Source organism: Xyrauchen texanus, chromosome 2 (assembly GCF_025860055.1).
Source record: "Xyrauchen texanus isolate HMW12.3.18 chromosome 2, RBS_HiC_50CHRs, whole genome shotgun sequence".
NCBI classification, from domain to species: domain Eukaryota; kingdom Metazoa; phylum Chordata; class Actinopteri; order Cypriniformes; family Catostomidae; genus Xyrauchen; species Xyrauchen texanus.
Window position 1 is genome coordinate 15,863,849 of NC_068277.1, and position 22,691 is coordinate 15,886,539.

At 42.1% G+C, this 22,691-nt stretch overlaps 1 protein-coding gene across 2 annotated transcripts in view; it reads right to left on the reverse strand.

Annotated features, from left to right (window-relative positions):
• The window catches only part of LOC127619233 (aminopeptidase N-like), a 34,015-nt gene that overhangs the window by 6,159 nt on the left and 5,165 nt on the right, over positions 1 to 22,691 (reverse strand). The window contains exons 2-12 of one of the 2 annotated variants that reach the window (XM_052092058.1): positions 20,219 to 20,981; positions 18,498 to 18,640; positions 13,429 to 13,568; positions 13,202 to 13,328; positions 12,890 to 13,044; positions 12,699 to 12,812; positions 11,827 to 11,970; positions 8,817 to 8,882; positions 8,633 to 8,698; positions 6,079 to 6,254; positions 5,912 to 5,988 (exon numbers count right to left, since the gene is read on the reverse strand). In XM_052092058.1, the coding sequence (XP_051948018.1) occupies positions 5,912 to 5,988; positions 6,079 to 6,254; positions 8,633 to 8,698; positions 8,817 to 8,882; positions 11,827 to 11,970; positions 12,699 to 12,812; positions 12,890 to 13,044; positions 13,202 to 13,328; positions 13,429 to 13,568; positions 18,498 to 18,640; positions 20,219 to 20,808 (1,798 nt within the window). In that variant the 5' untranslated portion in view covers positions 20,809 to 20,981. The remainder of the gene's footprint in view (positions 1 to 5,911; positions 5,989 to 6,078; positions 6,255 to 8,632; positions 8,699 to 8,816; positions 8,883 to 11,826; positions 11,971 to 12,698; positions 12,813 to 12,889; positions 13,045 to 13,201; positions 13,329 to 13,428; positions 13,569 to 18,497; positions 18,641 to 20,218; positions 20,982 to 22,691) is intronic. The other variant, XM_052092067.1, reaches the window with a different exon arrangement.

The window sequence follows — 22,691 nt, forward strand, 5'->3', positions numbered from 1 at the left end:
TACTGAGGACCAGTTGGTCTCCATATAAACATTGATTTCAGCCTTTGACATTTATTGTAAATCAGGATTTAGCAAAACGGACACATTAAAGCACCAACTATATGATTTATTTTTCTCCATATGTGGCAACACCTCTAAACACACCAGTATGTGATCTGAGATTCAAATGTTTCCAATTGAGCAATCAACAACAGATGAAATGAGGTATTTAGATATCAAGAAAAAATCTATTCTAAAATAAATGTTATGGACTGATGAAAAAAAATGTATAGTCCCTTCCAGATGGGATTAAAAGTCTCCAAATATCTGTAAGACCAAGATTTTTACACATCCTGTGGAGCGTCAGTGTTGTTCTAGGGGGATTACACACTTCTGCTTCACTATGATCAAGGACTGAATCCATCAAAAGATTAAAGTCTCCTCCAAATATTATATCATAAGGGGTGCCAGGAGCTTGCAACATCCCTTCAAGATCTATAAAAAAGCCCCGATCATCAACATTAGGTGCATAAATATTAGCCAAAATTAACCTTTGCCCATAAGTTTCTGCTAAAACAATAATGACTCTTAATGTATCTTTAATCTGTTTGAGACATTTGAATTGTAGATGCTTACTTATCATTACACTGATTCCCCTGCTCTTACTCGATCCAGTACTAAAGACAACATGTCTTCCCAAATTTTTCAGCTTCCTGCGGGGAAAGATGTGTTTCTTGAAGAAATAGCCTTCCTTCTTTTTATGGGGTGCCCCAACCCATTCACATTCCACGTGTAGAGAAATAATCTACTCTTATTAACATTTGACATTGACATATCAAAAAAATAGATTGTACGTAAAAAATAAAACTACAAAGACCACATTCCAACATTAATGCAACAGTCAAACCCTGAACATCCCCCTGAACCAAACAAACAGAAAAAAAGAAAAACGTGCGCAATTTACCCCCCACACGAAAGCTCCAAGTCCATCCCTCTAAACTCAAAAAGTCCATGTACGCCTACGAAAGTCCCCGCAACAACTTTGCCATAGGGTTGCTCAAGTCCGTTGTTCAAAAAGAAACAAAATGGCGCCCAGTTACCTCAGACAGTCAAGCATATGCTAAATGAGTCAATTCACTTGGGGGTCACATGAAAATCACCAATGGTGAATGGAAAATGGCTTACTTATCCCAATCTCTTTATGAAAGACAATGCTTGATGTGGGCATGTAAATATTTTGCGGCCATCCTTAGTATCTATTCTCAGCTTGGCCGGGAACATCAGTGCAAAAGTTATCTGCCATTGATGTATGAGTTTCTTGCATTTCTTGAATCAATCATGTTTCCCTCTTGTCGAATTCGCAAAGTCTAGGAACAAGAAAATGCTATGATTCTTCCAAGAAATCTTTCCTTTGCTCGTCACCCCGAGCAACACGACATCTTTATTGGATGATCTCAGAAATTTGTCCAGAATTGATCGGGCCTGTCTCCCTCACCCGATCTCTGACCCGGGACTCTGTGAGCTCCCTCGATTTCCAGCTTGTGGCCTGTTATGTTGAAGAATTTTTTTCTAGGAATTTCAACATATCTCAGCCTTCTTCATGCTCAGGAATTCCAACAATTGTTTGTTTTTACACTTCTCCAAATCCTCCAGCTTTTCCAAAACGTTCTAAGTCAATCTTGGTCGTTAGTGGATTAGCAGCTAATTCCATCCCAATGACTCCGGATAATCCATCCATCTCTCAACGTCCCCGATTCTTGTAACCATCTCAGAGAATTTTGTTTCCATCACAGTAATCAATCAATGTATTACAGCATGATCCTCTAAATCAGCAACAACTTTCATCAGCATTACAGACATGCTCGCCAGTTGATGCTGAATTTCTCCTGCCACACCATCCAAACCGAGTCCCTGGTCTGCGGGCCTGTCAGAGGTTTCAGCTTGAGCACAAGTGTCTTTTAATATATCCAAAGCCCAAGGATTTTGAATTCTTTGCCATGTTGACATCAAAGAACAGATTATATATCTGCAGGGTATATCGAATCTCACCGGTTTATGACATAAGAAATCATTAAAAACAAGCACAACACAGCTTCACCACAGAGCCCTATTTGCCAGACACAGTCTGTATCTTTCACTCCATATATATATATGTTATATATATGGAGTGACCTGTTATAATTTAATATTCTTTTGATCTATGATGGCACCTTGGATAAAGACACTGCATGCAAAATTTCAAGTTGATCGGACCAATCGTACTGTACTTAAAGCTGCTTTTATGTTTGTCATTGATATAGCGCCACCAAGTGGGCGATGTGCCCATTTTTCATGTGTCCTGATATTCACTTCCTACATAAGTGTCTTACATTTTTTGAAAATATTTCATTCCATTCAAGAATTATAACCATTTAAGTAAACTGTCCATACCACTTTGTATGTTTTGGAATACGATGAATCAAAAATGTTGATCACTATTGATACTGGGACTGCAGAGAATCTTTCTGCCTTGGCATCATGCAAATGGCTTAGGACTAGTTAGAAAAAGTATGTTTTGAAAACAACCCAAAATAATGAAAAATCTAGAGGGCAGAGCTAAAATTTGATGGGTGGTATTTCGATTAGTCATGTCCCAAGGAATAACAGGAAAAATATTTTTTTCTACGCCTTACGGTTTAGAAGTTATGGCCCAAAATGTATGACTAGCCAAGTTTCAAGACTCTAGGTCTTATGGTTTGGTCTGCACGATCTGTTTTAGGGTAGAAGAATGATAACAAAACAAATCCTTACAATTACAATAGAGTTTCAGCACTTCGGGCTTGAACCCCTAATGAGCAAATCTAAGAAAAACAGTCAGGACATGAAGTCTGAAACACAGTTTCAAAGTTTTTTAGCTGTTAATAGATTGGCTGCACTATCCAAGCAACATGATCGCACAAGCCTTTCTACTGTCATATATGTGCCATTATAATGGATGCTACATCCCTCAATGACCTAGTACTTATAAAATAAAAACAATTATGACTTATAAAAATAGATCATGAGAGACATTTTACAGAGAATGACGAATAAAGACTTTTCTAGCGCAAACTCTGAACATGATGCCACACAAACATCCCTAATAATTTAATCTCAGCACAAAACACCACTAAGACATGCACATCCATGTCAAAAAGCTCAAGTGACTGTGAAAGTAAACCACAAAGAGGCAAATCGTCAAACTCAAATGAACAGCATAACAAAACTAATCAAAATGAAAGAATCACAATATTTAGTATTCATTGTAATCCAATACAACCAATGCACCAGCAACACCTCAACGCAATGGCACACAATTCATTGAAATGTTGAATGGTGCACTTTAACTAATCTAACCATCAGCACATTCGGGAAAAAATTATTTTAAAACTTACCAATGAAGTTCACAATGCATGTCTACTCTGCACCTGGCAACTTGCAATGCTCATGTCAAAAGCTTGACATAAATATGATCAAAGCTTTTGATTGACTCAGGGGCAAAGGCAAACTAGCCCCTCAGGCCATCGTTGAACGCTCGTTGCACATGTGCATGATGTTCTCCAGATCCCCATTGATTAGCATTGAGGATGAAGGGCTAGCCCAATGCATAGCAAACGATTAAATGGCTTTTAAGCAACATACCATAATAATAATAGAATTTCTCAAAAGAGTATATACTTTTATCTTGTATAATATATATAAAACACGTTTAACTTGCGTAAAATATATTATTTCTTAAAATAAATTCATGATGATGCCATGTAATTTGCACACCTCTAGCAGGGCTTAGCCCCACTTGCCCCTAATGTAGAGATGCGGCTGCATGGGAAGTCAGCATGTTGTATCCGAGAGTTCCAGTACCCTATGATCGGCCTCATTACGCTGACTCACTGACTATCAGACATTTTTGCATCAGTTCCAGTATATTAACCTTCCATTGAGGCTGGGAGCGTGTTGCATTATCACCATGGGAGACCTGGGTTTGGATCCCTCGTTGAAAAATAAATGCGTTTGCATAATCAGTGAAAAGCACGATTTGGAGGTTGCATTTCTCCCTCTTACAAGGTTTAGGATTGGGGTTTGGTGTTGGGGGGTACACTTTATAAAAGATGCATTACTCTATACTGTATTACAGCATGTACAGCTCAATACAACTCACCTTTGGTGCTCCTCTGTGGACATTTCACCCAGAAAAGTTCAGTTTTACCCATACGCCCAACAATACTTACCGCTTTGGCCACTGGGGGCAATGTTTCAAATTTTGGCAAGCATGAATCAATTTTATCTAAAGAAAAGTCAACCTACTCTTTCTGATTTCACTGTGTTACATCCAGGGCGTATTTATTTATGTGATAATTGTATTGCTTCCTGTGTAGGTTTTGTCTGTATTGTGGCAGTGTTTTGTGGTTTTTGCTCTCTCTCTCTCTCCTTCTACATTTACATTACATTTACATTTATGCATTTGGCAGACGCTTTTATCCAAAGCGACTTACAGTGCAATTATTACAGGGACAATCCCCCCCCGGAGCAACCTGGAGTTAAGTGCTCAAGGACACAATGGTGGTGGCCGTGGGGTTAGAACCTGCAACCTTCTGATTAACAGCCCTGTGCTTTAGCCACTACGCCACCACCTTCTCACTCTCTCTCCTCATTGCAAAGGTTAATGGACACCAGCCAACAATGGTTACCTTATGATTACTGCCTTGTTCTGATTGGTTCCTGGATGGAGAGCTTGAAGATAAAGCTGGAGAGTGAACTCACTTGAGAGAGGCCTTTGTGGTGTCCAGGCTGCTGAGACAGTTTTCTCCTGCCCCAGACAATTAGCAATTGTGCTAATGTTGGTGTGTCATGTTAAGTGTTTCCTCAACTTATTGTAGTTGTTACCAATTGTGATTGTACAGCCTGTTGCTTAGTGAAGTAATGGTGGTAAGTGTTAAATCTGTTATTTGTTATATATTGATACTCCCAGAGAATCCTAAGTTCATTGTTTATTCTTGTTGGTTCTTTTTGGAAGCCGTAGGGAGGAGGACGCCATTTTTGTTATTGATCATGTTTTCTCCTGTTTTTGGTTTAGAGAGGAAGTAAGGGAAGAGTTTTGTTGTTGATTTAAAGTTTATTTGTAAAGGCTAGCAAGTACTTTTAAAAATAGTCAGAAGAAATTGATGTTTGTTGTTTTGGCCTGGTCCCCTCTTGAAGCCTTTTGAAGCTTCCCTTTTTTTTATGTGTGATCTCGTGAATAAATATGATTCTTTAATTGATTTAAGATTGGAGTGATCTTTGTGAGAGCTGGGACAGGAGAGGACACTCCTTATTTGCCTGTTAGTTTTTTTTTGTTTTATACATTTTTCCATTCCCATTATTACCTTGTCACCCCCTCCCAACCCTAGACTGGGAGGGACGTAACAACTGTGAGATCAGTCTGATCCAAGACCAAGTGAAACTTAACTTCCAATATTTCATCACTAATTCCAAGGTTGAAGGTGGACTAAGTACATTTGTTGTTTTTATTTGCTGACACCTAGCATATTCATCATCACGCAAAAACATGTAATTGTAAAAATGCAGTTTTCAGAGTAAGCCATGATTAATTTATTCCAATTTGAGTCAAGCGTCCAATTAAAAGGGATTATCAAGATAATCAAGTAATATTTGCCTGATCATATGATCCTCCAAAACCAATCTAATTTTCCAAAATCCAGGATTTCATGCATGTACAATTCCCTGTAGAATATGACTAATATTTGACTCTTTGCCTAGAACAGTTTGGCCAGATACCCTTGCAGTTGAGTACAGAGAGCCACAGCCAAAATAACATATTGACCTGTGATATTACTGGCTAGAGAATGTAAGACTGAAGCAATATCTTGATATAAGATAGTAGATTTACAAGATTGTTAAGATAAGTATAATGTACCTGATTTCTGTTGAAGCCACAGTTGATCTAGTACTCGATCTTTTTTCATCCATGTGATTGGCACAAACCATTCATAACTGAGTTTAAGCAAAATTGTATTATCATGATAACAAGTTAACATGTTTTCAAATTATCAAGAAATCTTTAAATGAAGGTAAGAATCTTACTTGAATTCAGATTTCCTGTCCACTACTGCTTCTGGCTCGAACAGAAAGTGTTTTTGGCTGACGTTCCCTGTTTGAGTGTCAATGGTGACTACAGGGAAACCCATCTGTAGAATCCAGCGGTTCATGATGTCATGAACACTAAATGGTAGTTTCACCTCTGGAGTTTGATCAACGGCCTGGTTGAGACATTACGTGCCATAATTATAGATTCCTTTAAGGTGAAGTGTGTATATGTCCAATGTTAACTTATTTCATCTGTAACTGCTTATTTATTAATCGGCCAATATTTGGCGATTTAGAGAATATTGTACTGGGCATCGTTCCCAAAAGCAAAGTTAGCCTAAGTATATCATAGAAACCATTGGCACCAATGGTCTCTATGATTAATTAAGCTTGCAATGCTTTTGGGAAATGCAGCCCTGGCTGATAATAGAGTCCACTTGGCCAGTTAACAGAAGTGTAACCTCCCACTTTGTGTCAGTACCAAAATCTACAGACAGCTTTGTTAATGCATTATAGGCAATTTCTGTTTTCTATATTTTAAAGCAATATAGTGTACATCTTATTTTCTCTCATTAAATTGGTTTAAATATTTTGATATTATATTGACCATCTGACACTCTGCTCTATAAATATTGTATGAAAAAACACATTGTTTGACAGTGTTGGGTAGTAATTGGCTACATGTTATTAGGATGACATCAGATTAAAATCAAGTATTTGTAATTAGATTATATAGCATTTTAAAAAAATGCAAAATCAGATCTAGGTGCTCCACAGGTCAGGGCTCTTACGTGGCCTTCCCCCCTGTGTGTATTTTCCGTGGTACAGTCCCCTTACAAGTGGACCCGTGTCTCCCTTGGGCAGTTCCCACTGACCCCCGGTCGCCATGTCTGTAGAAACTCCTCCCTCCAAAGAGGTGGGATCTAGCACAGCGCCACTTCCCACATGTGACCTAAAAGCCCATGTGGTGTATGTCACCACTCTTACCTCCCCCTCTCTGGGCAGGTGTGGTCTCCGCAAGGTCTTTTACCCCTGTAAGAATAGGAAACTGGGTAAGACCCCCTTCCCTGATGTGTGTCAAGGGCCCCAGCCATTGACTCTATGCGAGAAACATAGAGAGAAAAGAGGCCCGGCTAGGCTCGGCCCTTTCCCAGGTTGGCAAGCGTCACCTTGTTCCCCTGTCTAGGGTAACTATAAGGATTCCGATGACTTTGTGGGGCATTGGGGGAAGGGTATGTGCAGTCTTATACAGTTGGTCGTTTTGGCACGTCAAGTACCTGCCCGCTCCTGTGTCAGCAGTACACGTACACGGCTCAGCGCATGGTGTGATTTAAATAGGACCCCTAGTGTCGCTTCTTCAACACAACGTCGAAGTGAGCGACAGACGGGGAACATCTAGGTTATGGATGTAACCTCCATTCCCTGATGGAGGGAACGAGACGTTGTGTCCTCCTGGCCACGTTGCTGAGCCGAGCCACTGTTGTGGCCGGACCATTTCCGGCTCCTCAGAAAAATCCTGAATGAAACAGACGCATTTCCCCTCCTTTATACCCATATGTCCGGGGGCAACACATGCAAATTCTGTCTGCCAACTTCTCATTGGCCTTTTTTCATAGATCAGAGGTATATTTGGCACTCAAGAGAGACCCCTAGTGTCACTTCTTCGACACAACGTCTCGTTCCCTCCATCAGGGAACGGAGGTTACATCTGTAACCTAGACGTTTTATGTTTGTTAATACATTAGTGATGTTCTTATAGATTTTTGAATAGTATAAATGGTCTGCATTTATATAGCACATTTTTAACCTTATCGGTTATCAAAGCACTTTACACTGTGACTCATTCACCCATTCACACACACACACTCACACTCACACACCAATGATGGCAGAGCTGCCATGCAGGGTGCTAGCCTGTCATTGGGAGCAACTTGGGGTTCAGTGTCTTGTCCAAGGACACTTTGGCATGTGGAGTTATGTGGGCTGGGAATTACACCGCCAACCCTGCATGGCCAACCCGCTCTACCATCTGAGCCACAGGTCCAAATTTGACCAAATTGTTATGTCACAGATTTTTGAGGAAGGACCCAAATGCAGAGAAGCAAGTTAAAAAGAACAAAATCCAAACAAAACTCTCATAAGGGAGAAACCAAACCAAAGCCAGTCTGAACCAGAAGCCATGCGCTCACAAAGATGAGACATGGAGCACGAGTGTCTGGATCCTGACTCAGAACACGAACCGAACTAGGCTGAACACAAACACAGAAAAGGAATATAAGGATCCTGTCACCACACAATAAACATGACTAAAGTCACAGGATCCTGACATATACGGTAAATACACCCCAGTCTGACACAGCAACACTGGCTCAACCAATGGCAAGTGTTTGGGGCGGGACCATCTTTTTGTCAGAGTATTGGGGAAACTTGTTAGAAAACCTGACATTGTTTATTATTAGCAATTCTGTTTGGTAATAGTTCAAGCATTTTTCAAATGCTCACAATGTTTTCATTACGCCATGCATAAATCACACAGAGTTAAACAACTAACCTTTTGAAGATGATCCCAAAGATCTGAATGCACAGAGCTTCCAAAAGCAAACTGCTTCAGATAACTCTGATTGAGGACAAAAGTGCAAAAAATATATATATATATATTTGGTCATAAAATATGGGGAAAGGTGCATAAACTCTTGAACTTGTTGAAACCTGATTCTACAGTAACAGTAACTTACACTCAGTCCCTTGGCAAACACAGTCTCTGTCAGGAATTCTGAGAGCATTCTAAGCACTGCAGCTCCCTGTAATGAAAAACATATGTAATGCATTTTTCATAAAGGTGATTTATCTACTAATCTGACTGCTTTATGTCATAGTAAAGTACACTGCATGCTTATGATTTTCTTTGCAGCTGCTCTTGTGATTATGGTGGTTTTCTGACGCTGACTGACATGAAGATCCAACCTAGAAATCTAAAGTGATTTTCAAAGCCATAATCAATACTACATATTTACATTTCCTGATGAAAATGTGAGTGGTGCTTGATGCTATGAGTCATGTAAGTACACTAGGGCTGAAACGATTAGTCGACAAACGTCGACAATAAAAATGTTTTTAAAAAATGTTCGAGTAGTCGTTTAATCTCATTTAACGGAACATGAGATCACATTAACTCTAATGATGATGCTCGAGAACAGCACAGCAGCTTGCGCCTGACTGAGGAGGGGAAGAAAACACAGCTCACAGTCTAGATGCCCTCTAAACTTTCCAAACAGCTTCAGGTGATGTAGATCGCAAAGTATGAGGGAATTATAATGCAAAAATACAAAATAAGTAAATAACGAAGCACTCTTGTTGTTGAATAAGTGGAGCTGGAGCTGCTGCTCCACTGAAGCAAAAGTTGCGTGTCGAGCATCTTTAAAGGAAACACCCCGGCGTTACAACTTTTGCTTTAATAAAGTTCAGATAAAACTGAAGAAGGTCATGTAAATAATTACAAACTCCAAAACTGGCATTTCTCTGTGCGGTCAGCACCTCTTCTATGAGTTGCACAAATGTCCCGATCTAAGGGGGAGAGACTGAAACTGCACCCGGCTGAGGCACACTCTGTCCAGGGACGCTCGTACCTCGAACGCACACGCTTAATGCAGCTAGATTATAACGTGTCACTGTGCATTTCTTATCGTGAAGAAAATTGACAATATGCAGCTTTATTAATAAGAGAGTTTGTTTTTTGTGAGTTAAAAGTGGATTGAAGTGAACAGAAAGGTGAGAGGGTAGTCTTCACCCCATTATACACTGCAACAAAATATGCTTTTGATTTGTTTTTGTTTTGGATTGTTTTGCAATATAAATATGTAAAACTCTTTTAAAACAATGTACATTTTCTTTAGCAGCTATACTGCAGAAGGAAAAATTGTTATCTGAGAACATTGATAATATAAAAAATACAACAAATCAAAATATCCTTTAAAATCCTTTTTAAAAAAAGATGCATTCACCTGAGAAACAGCATATAAGATATGTATACTTGCTTTTAGAGGATAGATCTTGAATATAAGTATATTTTGTCTTTACTGCACTCGCAGAAGTATAACCAAGTATGTTGCTTCTCAAGTAAATGTAACATGTTTGAAGTATTTTTAGACAATTTAAAATGAAAAACAAGACAAAAACACTTGATAACAAATATTATTTTTGCAGTGAATTTCTTTACTGAATTAAACTTAATGAAACATGTTTTTTTTTTCTTCCTATAATTCATTGAAGGTAATTTTGAGGTATTTTTAAAATATGATTTTTTTTCCTTGTTTGTTTTTATTAAAGGGGTCATGACATGAGAAACCAAATTTGCCTTGATCTTTTGGTATATAAGAGGTCTTTGTATCATTAAAACGTCCTGCAAGTTTAATATTTTAAGACGTCCTCCCCATTCTAAACGAATCAGCAAGCTCTGACAGAGACTACTTGTGCACAGGAAAATTACGATGCCACACAGATGTGCTGTTCCTGGCTGTGGTCAAACAAAACCTCTGAATAAGCTGCCGAAAGATCCAGACGTCAGGGAAAAATGGATGCAGTTTATTTTTTGCGGACGTCCCAGTCACGGCAGTGTTAACTTAAGCGTTTGTTCTGTACATTTTAAGGATGACTGTTTTGAGAACAAATCTCAATATGATGCTGGCTTTGCCAGAAAACTGTTGCTCAAAGATAAGTCCGTGCCGACTATTCTGGGAACAACGACGACGCAAACTGTAAGTAATCTATTTTAAACTTTAAACTACCTTTTAAAGCGCAATTTCATTCATTATGAATAATCACAGTGTTTTTACTTAGTTTACTTACATATTGTTCTGGCTGGGGCGTCAATAATTGATACATAGGCACTGACGTTAGCCAATCATAACAGTGGGCGTTAACACTGAAGTCTTAAATGGAAAACGCCCCCAAAACAGACTGTTTGAATCAGAGGATGAGAAACAGGGTGGGAAAAGGTCATAAATCACTAGATTTTAAAAGTTTTTCTTAAAAAAAAAATATATTAATACTATAATTGCACCTAAGGGAACATAATAATACAATAAAAAAACCCATGTCATGACCCCTTTAAGCATGTTTAATACAACATTTTAAGTCACGGCACAAGCTGAATAATCAGTTAAGAGCTAATAATTAATTATTGCAACAATCGCTGAATAGTCAAATAATAGTTCTAATAATCGTTAGATTAATCGATTATCAAAACAATTGTTAGTTGCAGCCCTAAAGCACACTGCTATCAGGTTCCCAGGGTGTTCTGAGTTGTTGCTGCTAGGGCAGGACTAGGTCATTTCTAGGTGGTTACTTTCTGAGTCAAATCAAATCTGCCCACCCCCAAGTCTCTAATATGATCTTCTGGTCGCTAGATATGGCCCGGGTCCCTCCTTCAGTGCAAGTCTATGATATTTTTTCATTTGTTTTTTCATCTTCTCACATGTGTGTAATGTAATGGCAAACCTCTACTCAAAAAGCTGCACTATTTGATTTAATTTAATTCATGTCTGTAGCACATATGATGCAGGTTACTCACCAAAGCTTAACCAAGATATAGGGTTTGCTCAAATCCCTAACTTTATGTATGAGCAATAATAATATTGTTGCTTGCCTTACTAGCACCACACATTATAATTTGTCAATGATGACAGCCTGTGTTTAAATTACAACATAAACAATAAGACTTTAAGGATAATTTAGCAGATTATGTACCTTGCTGTAGGATATGGTGTTGAACATTTCGCTAATTTCTGAGGGGGTGTTGACCTCTTCTTCCTTCCGAGAGAGGGGATGAGAGGAGGCCAGACTGTCCACTGAAAATGCTCTTTGCAGATCATACAGAATGATCTGGTCTTTCTGTTGAGGGATAGAGGAGATCATGAATTACAGGTCATGATGATGAAGATGTTTCTTGAACAATACATAGTCATTATTCATTTTAAATAGTCACATTTCTTAAATGTTCATGAATTTACCCTTACTGTTTGTAATAGGTTATTTTTATATAGTTTTTTGTGTTAAATTGTTTTGTAAATTCAAAAGTTCCACTTACCTTCTAAAACAAATTGTTGACATTTTGCAACCCTAAATACCCAGTAAATTCACACCCTCAAAAGTATGCACAAAAATCATACATTCTTTAACCAGTTTCTTCCAAAAAACACTTTCAAAGATGAGGAAACACATGTGTTTGGGTCTCTTTGGGTTAAATCTAGCTATAGCATATTCTCTTTTCTCTGTGCTCTTCTTGGTTTATTGCTAAGAAGTAGGAATGTGCCCGACATAGGCGTAATTTACAGGGGAGACATGTCCCTACCACTTTTTGTTCTTTAGTGCATCCAGACATGCTCACTCCAATGTTAACAGTCTCCATTTATTGTCTCAGAAATCTGACCTTCTTATTTAAGCCCTGCCCACATCCTGTTATATCCATATATAGCTAGACACAAATCATTATACCATTGCAACAAATACAGATAATGGCTTCGCTGCAGACCCCTACCATGTAGTATTGTTGTAAGAGAATGGCTAGCTAGTGGGCATCTTCACTTTAATTCAAAGAGTCCTGTGAATGTGGCTCTTACAATGTTCCAGGTGGGCTCTGCATGATTAGCGCCCAGATACTCCACATATGAAGCAAACCCTTCGTTCAGCCAGAGATCATTCCACCATTTCAGCGTCACAAGGTTTCCAAACCACTGGAAGACATAAATCACATGGCAAACTATGTGAAGTAAAAAGTACTCAAAGTCCCCTTCGCTGGACCATGACATACCATGTGAGCCAGCTCGTGAGAAACCACAGTCACAATCCTCTGTTTATTGCCATTGGCAGATGTCTTGGGGTCATATAGAAGGGCCGTCTCTCTGTAAGTGACAAGACCCCAGTTTTCCATGGCACCAGATTTGAAGTCAGGCAGAGCAATCTGATCTAGAAAAGAGGAGAAAACCCATTTTTTGGACAATTACATATAGGTACTGTACTAAAATGTCACCATTCCACAACCATTTAAAAAAAGGAGATGTTAGGCAGATTGGCAGATTCACTCTCTTTGTATGTCCACTTATATATTAAGAATTTGTCGAACCTGACTTAGAAAGTGGATAGCTTGTGTTGTAGTACTTCTCGAAGAACTCCAATATTGACTGGGTGATGGTGAGTGCATAGTTTCCTTGTCCCTCTGAGATGGCTTTTTTCCGTGCCCATATTCTAACCTTTGGCAAGGCAAATAAAGGTATTTAGAATCAGATGCTTAAAACTCATGCCTGTACAAATAAAGGAGTTTAAATCAATACATCTGTGTGGAGGTACTACCAAAACACCCTTGTTGTCTGCATCATGGATGTATGTAAAATCACTGACAAAAAATGCAACAAGATAAGTTGACATCCTCTTTGTGGGCTCAAAAATAGTTCTGGTAACGGTAGTTCCATCGATGGTGACATTTTCTGTCTCTGAGATAAAAAAAACAAGTTGTAAGTGTTCAAAACTAAACAACAATCAGAGTCTTGACTATGAAAAATGCCATATAAACTGATCTAAACTAAAAGAAAAAAAACATGACAGTGTTTTACTCATGAAATACAGAAATATTTTGAGGGGATTTAACATTGGCCCTGCAAGCTGTAACGGTTACCCTGTCTTGTCCCTCTGTTGCCCTTTGTTTGTGATTTTGTCACTTTTGGTATTCCTTAGTTTTCACTTTTGTCACGCTTGTACCTCCATAGTCTTGTGTTCACTGTTCATTGTTTGCACCTGCCCTTGTTAATTTGCCTTTGGTTTCTGTTAATCACCTTGTTATCTTGTTTGAGTTCTGTTCTTTCATTGGCCCCTTTTCCCATGTTTGTGTATTTATACCCCGTGTCTTTGTTCAGTCTTCGTCGATCGTTGTTTGATGTTGTCCTGGCGTGTGCTTCTCTTCCTTGTGCCCTGTTCGTGTCTACCCTGGTCAGCTTACTTAGTTTATGTTTCTTTTCCCCATCGTGGGTTGTTCATTTGTTGTTTTCTGCTCAAATAAACTCCGCATCTCCTTGTCTGCCTCGTTAATTGTTCATAACAGAACGATCGACCAAAAACATGGATCCAGCGGTTCAAAGAGCGAACTACGAACTGCTCTGCCTGAAGCAAGGGGACCGACCGATAGAAGACCACATCCACGACTTTCTTGTTCTGGCAAATGTTTCAGACTTCCCTAATTCCTCCCTTGTGGTCTTCTTCCGAGGCAACCTGAGTGATGGGCTGAAGGAGCGGTTGCCACCGCGCGACTGGACGCTCCACACGTTCGTAGAGGAGACCCTACAGGCCTGCGGTTCTCCTTTAACAGTGGACATCATCGAGGAGAACCCCGTAGCGCCTCCCACAGTATTGACCCTCCATTCGCCCGTGGTTCATCCTTTCACGCCTGTCAATGAGCCAGCGCGCCTCTTCGTCTGCCCGAGGAGGAGGAGAAGACAGGCTTCCGCCTCCGGCCCACGCCTGCCCCGGTCTGCGAGCCAGAGCCCACGCCGGCCCCGGTCTGCGAGCCAGAGCCCACGCCTGCCCCGGTCTGCGAGCCAGAGCCCACGCCTGCCCCGGTCTGCGAGCCAGAGCCCACGCATGTCACAGTGAGCGAGCCAGCGGCCACGCATGTCACAGTGAGCGAGCCAGCGGCCACGCATGTTACAGTGAGCGAACCAGCGCCTACGGCCTCTACCGTCAGCGAGCCTGAGCCCTCGTCAACCACGGTCAGCGAGCCTGAGCCCTCGTCAACCACGGTCAGCGAGCCTGAAGCCACGCTGACCAGGAACAGCATCCCAGCTTCGCTAGTCGCATCAGCCCGGAGGAAGAGGAGAAAAGGAGAGGTCTCTGCACTCCAGCCTCCGCCTGCCGCAGCCCCATGCCCTAAACCCCCCTTGGCTCTGCCCTCAGCGCCCGGCGAACCCAAGCCGGCGCATACCACGGTAACCCAGCCAGAGCCTGTAGCCTCAGACGTCAGTGAGCCAGTGCCTGTAGCCTCAAACGTCAGTGTGCCAGTGCCTGTAGCCTCGACCGTCCCTGAGCCAGCGCCTGTAGCCTCGACCGTCCCTGAGCCAGCGCCTGTAGCCTCGACCGTCCCTGAGCCAGCGCCTGTAGCCTCGACCGTCCCTGAGCCAGCGCCTGTAGCCTCGACCGTCCCAGAGCCAGCGCCTGTAGCCTCGACCGTCCCAGAGCCAGCGCCTGTAGCCTCGACCGTCCCAGAGCCAGCGCCTGTAGCCTCGACCGTCCCAGAGCCAGCGCCTGTAGCCTCGACCGTCCCAGAGCCAGCGCCTGTAGCCTCGACCGTCCCAGAGCCAGTGCCTGTAGCCATGACCGTCCAAGAGCCAGTGCCAGTAGCCATGACCGTCCACGGGCCAGAGCCAGTAGCCAAGACCGTCCAAGAGCCAGTGCCAGTAGCCATGACCGTCCAAGAGCCAGAGCCAGTAGCCAAGACCGTCCAAGAGCCAGTGCCAGTAGCCATGACCGTCCAAGAGCCAGCACCAGAAGCCTCGATCGTCCAAGAGCCAGCACCTCTCGAGTCTTCCAGGGCTCCTCCTCCCGAGCTTTCCAGAGCTCCGCCATCCAAGTTTCCCGAGCTTTCCGAAGCTCCGCCCTCCGAGTTTCCCGAGCTTTCCAGAGCTCCGCCCTCCGAGTTTCCTGAGCTTTCCAGAGCTCCGCCATCCGAGTTTCCCGAGCTTTCCAGAGCTCCGCCATCCGAGTTTCCCGAGCTTTCCAGAGCTCCGCCATCCGAGTTTCCCGAGCTTTCCAAAGCTCCGCCATCTGAGTTTCCCGAGCTTTCCAGAGCTCCGAGCTTCCCAGAGCTCCACCTCTCAAGCCTCTCGAGCCTTCTAGGGCTCCGCCTCCCAAGACCCTTGAGCCTTCCAGGGCTCCGCCCCTCAAGTCTCTCGAGTCTTCCAGGGCTCCGTCTCTCAAGCCTCCCAAGCTTTCCAGAGCTCCGCCCCCTGAGCTTCCCAGAGCTCCGCCTCTCAAGCCTTCCAGGGCTCCGCCTCTCAAACCTCTCGAGCCTTCCAGGGCTCCGCCTCTCGAGCCTTCCAGGACTCCACCCCCCGAGTCTCCTACGGCTCCGCCCCAGAGCCTCTTGAGCCTCCTACGGCTCCGCCCCCAGAGCCTCTTGAGCCTCCTACGGCTCCGCCTCTCGAGCCACTCAAGCCTCCTACGGCTCCACCCTCAGAGCCTCCCGAGCCTCCTATGACTCCGCCTCCCAAGCCTCCCACGGCTCTGCCTCTCGAGCCACTCAAGCCTTCGACGGCACCGCCCTCCGAGCCTCCCGAGCCTCCTACGGCTCTGCCGCTCGAGCCACTCAAGCCTTCGACGGCTCCGCCCTCAGAGCCTCCCGAGCCTCCTATGGCTCCGCCTCTCAAGCCACTCGAGCCTTCGACGGCTCCACCCTCAGAGCCTCCTACGTCTCTGCCCCCAGAGACTCCAGAGTCTTCCTGGTCTCCGCTCCTAGAGTCTCCCACGGCGCCGCCTACCCCGGCTCCGCCTCCTGAGCCTCCTTCGGTTCCACCTCCTGAGCCTCCCTCGGCTCCGCCTTCTGGGCCTTCTGAGCCATCACCTCCCTCGGCTCCGCCTCAGAGGTCCTCCTTGGCTCCATCTCCTAGGCCACCAAAACCGGCCTCTGTCCTGTGGTCATCTCCCAGGTCCCCTGAACCGGCCCTTGGCCCACGACCACCTCCCAGGCCTCCTGACCCGGTCCCTGTCTTGTGGCCTCCTCCCGGGGCTTCTGACCCTGTTCCCGTCCTGTGGCCTCCTCCCAGGCCCCCTGACCCAGTCCCTGTCCTGTGGCTTCTCCCCAGACCTCCTGGCCCAGCCCCAGTCCCGTGGCCTCTCCCCAGGCCCCCTGATCCAGCCCCTGTCCCGTGGCCTCCACCCAGGCCTCCTGACCCTGTTCCCGTCCTGAGTCCTCTCTCCTGGCCTCCTGACCCAGTCCCCGTCCAGTGGCCTCCTCCCAGGTTCCCCAAACCTGTCCCTGCCCGGTCGATACCTCCCTGGCCCCCTAACTCTCATCTCCATTCGTGCCCTCGTGGACTGTCTCATTTCCCCGGACTTCCTATCTGCCCCTGGCACCTCCCGGACCTGCCTGTCTTGCCCTCTGTGCCCCCGGACTTCCTGCCTGCCCAGTGTACCCCCTGGTCTGCCTGTCTGCCCATGTGCCCACTTGTACTGTCTGTTTGCCCCTGGTGCCCTCATGTTGTTCTTGTGGAGTTTTGTCTTTTGTTGTTTAGTTATCAAGGATCGTCTGGTATCCGATCCTTAAGGGGGGCTATGTAACGGTTACCCTGTCTTGTCCCTCTGTTGCCCTTTGTTTGTGATTTTGTCACTTTTGGTATTCCTTAGTTTTCACTTTTGTCACGCTTGTACCTCCATAGTCTTGTGTTCACTGTTCATTGTTTGCACCTGCCCTTGTTAATTTGCCTTTGGTTTCTGTTAATCACCTTGTTATCTTGTTTGAGTTCTGTTCTTTCATTGGCCCCTTTTCCCATGTTTGTGTATTTATACCCCGTGTCTTTGTTCAGTCTTCGTCGATCGTTGTTTGATGTTGTCCTGGCGTGTGCTTCTCTTCCTTGTGCCCTGTTCGTGTCTACCCTGGTCAGCTTACTTAGTTTATGTTTCTTTTCCCCATCGTGGGTTGTTCATTTGTTGTTTTCTGCTCAAATAAACTCAAACTGCGTTTGGATCCGCATCTCCTTGTCTGCCTCGTTAATTGTTCATAACACAAGCAAAGCATAGTTTGAAAAAAAAGAATCACATTCTCATAGTTTGCTCATGCTCTGATATTCAAGAATAGACTTGAAGCTTATGGCATTTGAGGGAATAATTGTACAGAACACAAACACAGTTGAAGTGATCGCCGACATCAGGAAGACAGATGCTGTGGTTAAGAAATGTCGGCAGAATAACTCAACCAGCAATCATGACTTAAAGACCACACAAGCTATGCAGCAACTTCATGAGAATTTACAAACTTTATACTCTAAACAGGAAGAGACAGATCGTTGATGAAATGATTCAATTCTGAAAGTCCCTTATATACTAATATATATATATATATATATATATATATATATATATATATACATGTGTGTGTGTACTGTATGTGTGTACTGTATATGTGAGTGCATTTATATACAGTATGTATATATATATATATATATATATATATATATATATATATATAATAATTACAGAGTTATTACAGACATTAAATAGACATACAGATAATATATGTCCTATTATTTGTATGTCTGTTTAAACTCTTACCTTGTTTTATATTCTGTGTCTCATTGTAATGTTCTGTGTGGACTACGTGAGAACATACAAAAGCTAATTCTGATTATAAATATTGGCTTAGTGATGGTTTCTCTTACTAATTTCTTGACTGTTTGACAGGGCAACCGTTCCTATATCATGAATGAGAGTAATATGAAACACAGCCTTCATGCCAGGTTCGTCGAAACAGGGGAAAGCTTTTCTAGCATAGGTGGCCTGCATCTGAGTGATGGCAATAATTCTGGAAAACAGAAGAACAATTCAAAAGTTTGATCACAAAACCATCAAGTCAACTAATGTCCAATAAAAGCAAACATTTCAGCCATTTAAAGCCAGTTAAAAGGTCATGAAAGCCCCCAGTTCAGCCGCAGTATTTCAACTCCATTGTCCTGACGACGTAACACCTGTAAAACATGTTGGCATAAATCCCGGAAACTTGATGTTAAGTAGATTAAAAAAAAGATTTGACGTGACTGAGTTTTCATCATTGTCTTCTTTTTTGGCTAGCCTGCCATTGGGAGCAACTTGGGGTTCAGTGTCCAAGAACACTTCGGCGTGTGGCGTCATGTGGGCTGAGAATCAAACCGTTAACCCTGAGATTAGTGTACAACACACTCTACCACCTGAGCCACAGCCGCAAATATTTGTCAGAAATTTGAAGTTTTTCACCGGTAGTGGCAACCTTTGGCAACAATGGACAATTTGCCGCTAGTTTGCTGCAAAACTCATTTGCATGTGAAAATTATCGGTGGTGGATTGTAAGTTTGTGGCAAATTTTCCATGCACCTTCGATTTTCATAAGGGTCATTTACAGCGTGTTTGGAGCACAATTAACATAATTGCAGCAAAGAATTGCTCACGCTGATAAAAGTGATAAGTGATAAAAGTCCGCTCCCATGTCTGTTCCCAATGAACAACCGACCATGCCATTACATCCATGAGTTTGAAATGCAAACATGCATGAGGCAGTGCCTTAATTGGATGGAAGCATTTCTTCTCATGAATAATGTGGAGAAATACTCCAGTGACATACATTTGTGCTGTCCTACCAACTAAAACTTGGAGTTTACACATATACTTCATTTTGTGTTGTTGTTTCAACTTTAGTTTTGAAACCTGAACAACAAAATGGATCAATAAAACTAAATAACCACGTTTCCCTCAATGATAATGTTTGTTATCATTGATGTGCAACCTGTTCATATCTGTTCAGATGAAAAAAAAAGGGGTTTCATGACCTTTTTTACCATGACCATGGCTTTTTCTTGTAGATTTTATTACTTTTTATCTGTCATCAAGCTGTTACTTTTTTAACATTGTCATATTAGAAATATGACAATAATAAGTAATTCATATAATTTATAACATTCTTCTTCCATTTAAAGCAACATAAAAAATTACTTGGACACTGAAGCCATGCTTAAAAATGCATGAATGTCGTTCCTTTAAATATAAAAACTATTTAAAAAATATATATTTTTAACAAAGGTATCACAAGCACACTTTGTTAGGTTTAAAATGATAAACCAAGAGATAAACTGACAAGAAATATTTGGACACTTTCTGCTTGTTATTTGTGGAACATATCTATAGTTCATGTAATGAACTACATCTGTGGTTACTCTGCTAAGACACCTGTGTGAACTTGAGGGGAACTGACTTAATGCATCCCTTAAATGTAATCTTGGGACAAACTAATTTATGTAAATGCAAAATTGGCTCAAAAAGTCTACCTTTGTTTGTTTGCAAAGGCCTTGGTTTGTTAATTTCATACAACTCCAATTAATTCAAACAGGCTTGAAAAATTAAAACGTCTCACTTTTTTGTGTCATCTTCCATGTATTCACTCCTGTAGAAACCCTCCAGGTCATCAGCAAGCTCTCCTCTGAATTCTGTATAGAGCCAGTATTGCTTTCCAGGTTTCAGTTTTTCCTCCAGCTGAATCACCAAATAATGCGTTGTTGTCTGAAACCAGGATTTTTTTATGGCTGGAGCTGTTACACCACCCAAACCCAGTAGCTTAGCATGGTTACCCTTGAAGAGAGTCAAGTTTAGCTTGTTGGAGTGAATTAATATCAAGTCTGTCTTCGTCATGCAAGTAAACATCACTCCAGAGTTCCCTGTGAAAATGTACATTCCGCTGGCGTCCATCACCAGACGGGGCCAAAGAGTCACATTGTAGTACTGAGGAGACAAAGTATCAGGCAGCCTGTATTTATCCCAGGGTTCATTTGAAGTCTTTGGAGTGGGTGGTACTGATGATGTGGTTATATCATAAAATGTTGCTGCATTTTTGGCCTTTTCTCGATTGTAAACAATGGATAACGCAATGATGGTCACCAAGGCTATTGCGGCCAGTGCCATTGCTGCAGAGGCCACATGTTTGCTGATGTAATAGCCTTTCCCCATGGCTGGCTCCGATCTGAGATGTGAACTTGATGCAGTTTACGTGATCATTCAGTGCATCACTTTGCTTTTGAAATGATGCTAGCATAAAATTGCTTTCATTAAAGTCAAACGGGTGGTGTCCATTTTCGGTGATATAAGCAAAGATTGTTAAGTTAAAGGAATTGTATGATTTTCTGTTGAACACAAAAGGAGATGTTAGGAAGAATATTTCTGATCAGATCTCACAGGAAAATTGGCAACAGGGAGTCGATTGTTTTGTCTCTTATAATAAGTCTATGCCAAGGCTAGTCAACTGGTGGCAACCATTCATCTTTATCTGGCCCTCCAACTGATTTTTATAAAATCGCCTCGCAGTCTGAAACATCAGTTTGTAAACAATTTGTAAAAAATAGCTTCATTATGTTTTATTGTTTTCTTCAAAGTGAGGTTGATCAAAACCTATTTGTTAGTTGAGGGTGTAAAGTCATTTTTATCTTAAACCAGATCTTTCGATGGAAATTATGGCCAGACCTTGAAAAATTTAGGTTAAAATTATAGCCCTGACCAGTGGCGTCTCTACATTAGGGGCAAGTGGGGCTGAGCAAAATGGGTGGCATGATCATGCATTTATTCTAAGAAATAATATATTTTCTTAAACTTGTTTTATATCCATTATAAAGTCAAAAGTTTATATTGTTTGGAAAAAAAATATATTAATATTGTTATTATTATTAAGGTCTTTTGCATTAAAGCCATTTAATCGTATTAATTTGATATGCTTGTGGCTAGCTCATAGTCCTCAGTGTTTATCAACAGAGATCTGGAAGACGTTATGCACATGTGCAACGAGCCTTCAATAAAATCCTGAGGGGCTTGTTTGCCTTTTCCCCTTAAAAGAGGATTACATGCTAAAACAAGGTTTCTAAACTTTGGCGGTTAAATACACACATCCTGATAATATGCTTCTTACTAGATATTTATACCAGGGAATAAACAGGGCACATACACAGCGGGAATGTGTGTGAGAGAGAGAGAGAGAAGTCAAAACTGATGATCTGTCCGAAGTGGGCATTAATATGTTAGTATGCAATTTCCCACACTCACATTGGGATTTATTTTGAAAAAAACCTGCCATAAATGTGTGCACCGTCCACACACTCTTGACTGTGCATACACACTCTTTTACTGGTGTGTTAGAATTGGTGACTGAACACATTGATTGTAAATTTTCAAATAATAGCCTACACTTAGAAATGTTATATATATATATATAGAGAGAGAGAGAGAGAGAGAGAGAGAGAGAGAGAGAGAGAGAAGGGGCGGAGCCAGGAGTTTTGGGTGGCCAGGCAGGGGCAAGCAATTAGTCTGTGGTGCCACAGAAATGTTTGGGCAGCATTTTTATATTGTCGGTCTTTGGGGGGTGAGTGGATACAACGACACGGGGATGGAGAGGTTTGGCGACCTTGGTGTGCACACATGTTAAGTTCGTACATTTGTACAGAGAAATTACTAAAACAGCAATTGCGAGTGGGGTGACCAATGGGGTGGCCAGGCTTCAGTCCATGGTGGCCACGACCAACCCCTAGCTCCGCCACTGAGAGAGAGAGATAGAGAGAGAGACATTACGCTCATAATATTTTCTGTTCCCAAAGGCCATCCACTTGGAATTGTGTTCTATTACAGAATGTGATTTCTGTATTAGTTTATGTGCTGACTGCCCCATATAGGTTAATATTATGCCTAACATCTACTTTTGTATTCCATGGAATAAAAAAGTCATATAGGTTTTTAACAACATGAGGATACATTTTTTTTTATTTTTGTCTGAACTTTCCATTTATGGCAAAATTTTTCCTTTGAGCCACATAAGCTTATGCTTAGGTAAGGGGTTGCGCCCCCACAAG